Here is a 3558-nt window from a genome sequence, read left to right on the forward strand (position 1 = left end):
GTTCTGGCACCAGATGACTCTGATGATCTCGATTAAAACTTCTCTTCCATTCTGAATGAAAAACTTCAGAGGTGTGAAGGTGCAGGGGAGGGTGACGGTCGATCCTGTCACAGCACAAACAGGAGCTGGATAGTTCACACCAACACCCACAGCACCTGAAACAAAACAGCGCAGTGATGGCGGCTGAGTTCAGGGAGGAAATATGTGGATTTAGAAATTGCAGAGTGACTGCAGTGAACTTGACCTCCAGAACTGAAAAAAAAAACTAACGAACAGTTTCTTGTCACTTCACCATCATCATTTTTCTTGATTTGACCAGGTTGTTCAGAAAACATTAATGTAAAATACAATAACATGGACTCTTTATAAACAAGAAAAAGGTCATAATCTGAGTGCAAAGTGAAGCACAAGGCGTAAAGGTGCTGTATGTAGTCTCTTAGTTAATCATAGATGTGTTCTGTAAACAGTACATTTACATTTAACCAGAGAAAACTGAGCAAACAAACCTTCAGCCTCCACCTTCAGGCTGTACGGCAGGGAGAGGCTGCTGACGCTGGCCTTCAAACCACAGGTGTACTTCCCAGAATCCCTTGCAGTCAGAGGGATGATGTGGAGGGCGGGGCCAGACTCTGAGAGGGCGTGGCCATCTCTGAACCAGGTGACCTCCAGTTGGTGGAAGGTACAGAGTGCAGTGCAGTACAGAGTGATGTTTTCACCACTTCTCAGCTCTCCGTCTCCTCTGGAGCTCTTTATCTGCATCTGAACATCTGAATGAGTTTAAAATACATTTTCATTATAAAAGTTCTTTTCGTTTTGATCAAAGTGATGTTTAAGACTTGGCAGAGCTTGAAATCACCAGTTTTTGTAGTGCTGAAACGAATACTTTTGGTCCCCGTGGATACTTTTTATTATTGTTAGTATCAGTATCAGTATATGAGTATTAAGAGCATGAAACATGAGAGGACCCTGTTGAAACTGAAGGAATTCTTTTTCTTTCTTTCTGCAAATAAAGTGAATTTATGAAAACTCGCAAAAATTTACCCTGACTTGCCGCTAGGCTATACGAATACAGAGCTTTTACATTTACATGTTTTCGCGCACGAGTGTCACAAATGGGCTCGCTAGCGCCCCCTGAAGAACAGTCCCCGGACCGTATATCTCCAAAATGCAATATTATGTAGCTGCAGCACCGGAGGCTGCAGTTTCAGGACCCCCACAATCCTGGGACCGCAGTTCTTTTGTGACAGCGCCATCTAGTGGAGTGGTGGTGGTAATGCACAGCAACACGAAGGAGGTTAACCCTGTGTGCAAGCAGCTGTAGGGTTAACCGGCCCACATGCAAATAATCAATAACTTAAGTTTAGGCACACACTCGGTGATGGTTAGGGGAAGAGTAATCAGCTTCGAGGGGCTGTCAAGAGTAACATAACCAGCCAGCTAGCTGGCAGTATCAAAGTAAACAAGGGTCCTAGAAATGCTGTTCCGGTCCATGGATTGTGGTCCTGAAACTGCAGCCTCCGGTACTGCAGCTACATGCTACTCCCAAAATATATTAAATTTTTGTGGCAGATCATCATGTCCAGATTTATAAAAAAGTGTCTTGGAGCGATACCCTAAATCCAACAGGAAGTCAGCCATTTCCATTCAGTGCAGTTTTGTCCTATTTATTGCTCTTTACAGTCTCCGTACTTTAACAAACTCCTAACAGAAAAAATCCGATCGACTTCTAATTTTTGCTGAGCAGTTTTTGTTGTGTGTGGCCTGAATATCGATGATTCGCCATGACACAGGAAGCTGTTATAACCTCAGTGGACACGCTCGATGCTTGATTAGAGTCCCGCCCTGAACACATCTATCTTGGGGACACAGGAAGTGATGATCAACTCCTTCTTGATGAGTCCAAATGCGCGATAATTCAAAGCCATGTGTCACAGCCTCCGGCCGCTGCTTCGCAGTTGCGGCACAGCCTGACGCGCGTCACGAGGTGAGGGGTGTCCAACCAGAGAGGGGAACACTTTGGATCACTGTTACACCACAGTTAGCGGTGCCTATCACGCCGTGACACGCGCTTCACTGGGACACTGTGGCGTCCTACATCAACACAACACCAACACGCACCAGGGGGAGTTAGAACAATGACAAACCCTGGTTCACAGCTGATGGATCCAGTGGTGGTTTGCACTGAGCAGCTTTTAGCTGTTTGTTACTAAAGGGGAACAGGCTGTTTCTGGCTCAGTGCTACATAAAGGCTGAACAAAATATAAATAATTATTAATATATGTGATGCTCTTACCAGAGACTGTGACTCTCACTCCTGGTTGTCCAGTAAAATGTGCTTTGTCGTCATTAGCCTCCATTCTGAAGCGAAAAGTCGCCTCGTCTTTCTTCTGCACATCTGTGATCTGTAAAGTGCAGTTTCCCTTCTTGTCTCCCAGGTATTTGTAACGAGGGTTGTTGTTTTGTGAACTGCTGTCAAACACAGACGGGGCAGGGAACTGACAAAATTCATCGTTCTGGCACCAGACGACTCTGATGATCTCAATCGAAACTGCTCTTCCATTCTGAATGAAAAACTTCAGAGGTGTGAAGGTGCAGGGGAGGGTGACGGTCGATCCTGTCACAGAACAAACAGGAGCTGGATAGTTCACACCAACACCCACAGCACCTGAAACAACACAGCGCAGTGATGGCGGCTGAGTTCAGGGAGGAAATATGTGGATTTAGAAATTGCAGAGAGACGCATTAAAATTGTCCTCCAGAACCGAAACAGAAAACAAATGACAGAAAATAATAAAAGAGCGTTTTCAGAGCTGCAGCTTCAGGAGCAGAAATGTTTCTGGATTTAATCAGTTTGATGCGAAAAACAAAACTGAAAAATTATCATATAAAGATATGTTAAACATTAAAGTCATAACGTCCATGTCTTACCAGTCAGCATTAACAGGAAGCCCCAGAGAACCTTTTTGTCCAAAACTGCCATCCTTACGTTTTTAATAAATTGATTAAACTTTTTTCTTGTTCAAATGATCAAACTGCAGCAGAGCTGATAAAGACACCGACTGACTGTGAAACTCAGAGGCTGATATAAATGTCTTTGTGGTTATTATCTTACTTCCCCATTTATTTTCTCACATAGTCTTATAACCTTCTGCCAAGGCCCAAGACTCCAACCGCTCCAGTGGAGCTGCTCAGTGGCCAGCAGACCAGGCTGCAGTTGTACCGGTCAGCTTCCAGGTGTGAATGTGTTACAGTGTGAATGTGATCAGGGCCTTCCTGCAAATGAGAGGCGGCTCTCAGTGAAGCTCCCTGAGTAAATAAAGGTTAAAAAAAGATGCGTCATCTGAAGATAAAGATAGAAGAAAAGTAGGGATAAGATAAAGGTTTGCGTTTGGTTCGCTGGTCACTTAGCCAGATCGGGTGACGTTTGTTTAAATTCAATTTTTCAATTTTATTTATATGACGCCAAATCACAACAACAGTTATCTCACAGCGCTTTTCATAAAGAGCAGGTCTAGACCGTACTCTATGATGTTATTTACAGAAGCCCAACAGTTCCCA

The 3558-nt window shown here is 44.1% G+C and overlaps 1 protein-coding gene across 1 annotated transcript in view; it reads right to left on the bottom strand.

Annotated features, from left to right (window-relative positions):
* The window catches only part of LOC123968634 (obscurin-like), a 61309-nt gene extending 58329 nt beyond the window's left edge, over nucleotides 1-2980 (bottom strand). Inside the window, exons 1-4 of the mRNA XM_046045500.1 lie at nucleotides 2929-2980; nucleotides 2294-2665; nucleotides 507-767; nucleotides 10-155 (exon numbers count right to left, since the gene is read on the bottom strand). Coding sequence (XP_045901456.1) covers nucleotides 10-155; nucleotides 507-767; nucleotides 2294-2665; nucleotides 2929-2980 — 831 coding nt within the window. The remainder of the gene's footprint in view (nucleotides 1-9; nucleotides 156-506; nucleotides 768-2293; nucleotides 2666-2928) is intronic.
* Between the last annotated feature and the right edge of the window lie 578 nt (nucleotides 2981-3558).

This window comes from Micropterus dolomieu, linkage group LG03 (assembly GCF_021292245.1).
Source record: "Micropterus dolomieu isolate WLL.071019.BEF.003 ecotype Adirondacks linkage group LG03, ASM2129224v1, whole genome shotgun sequence".
Taxonomy (NCBI): domain Eukaryota; kingdom Metazoa; phylum Chordata; class Actinopteri; order Centrarchiformes; family Centrarchidae; genus Micropterus; species Micropterus dolomieu.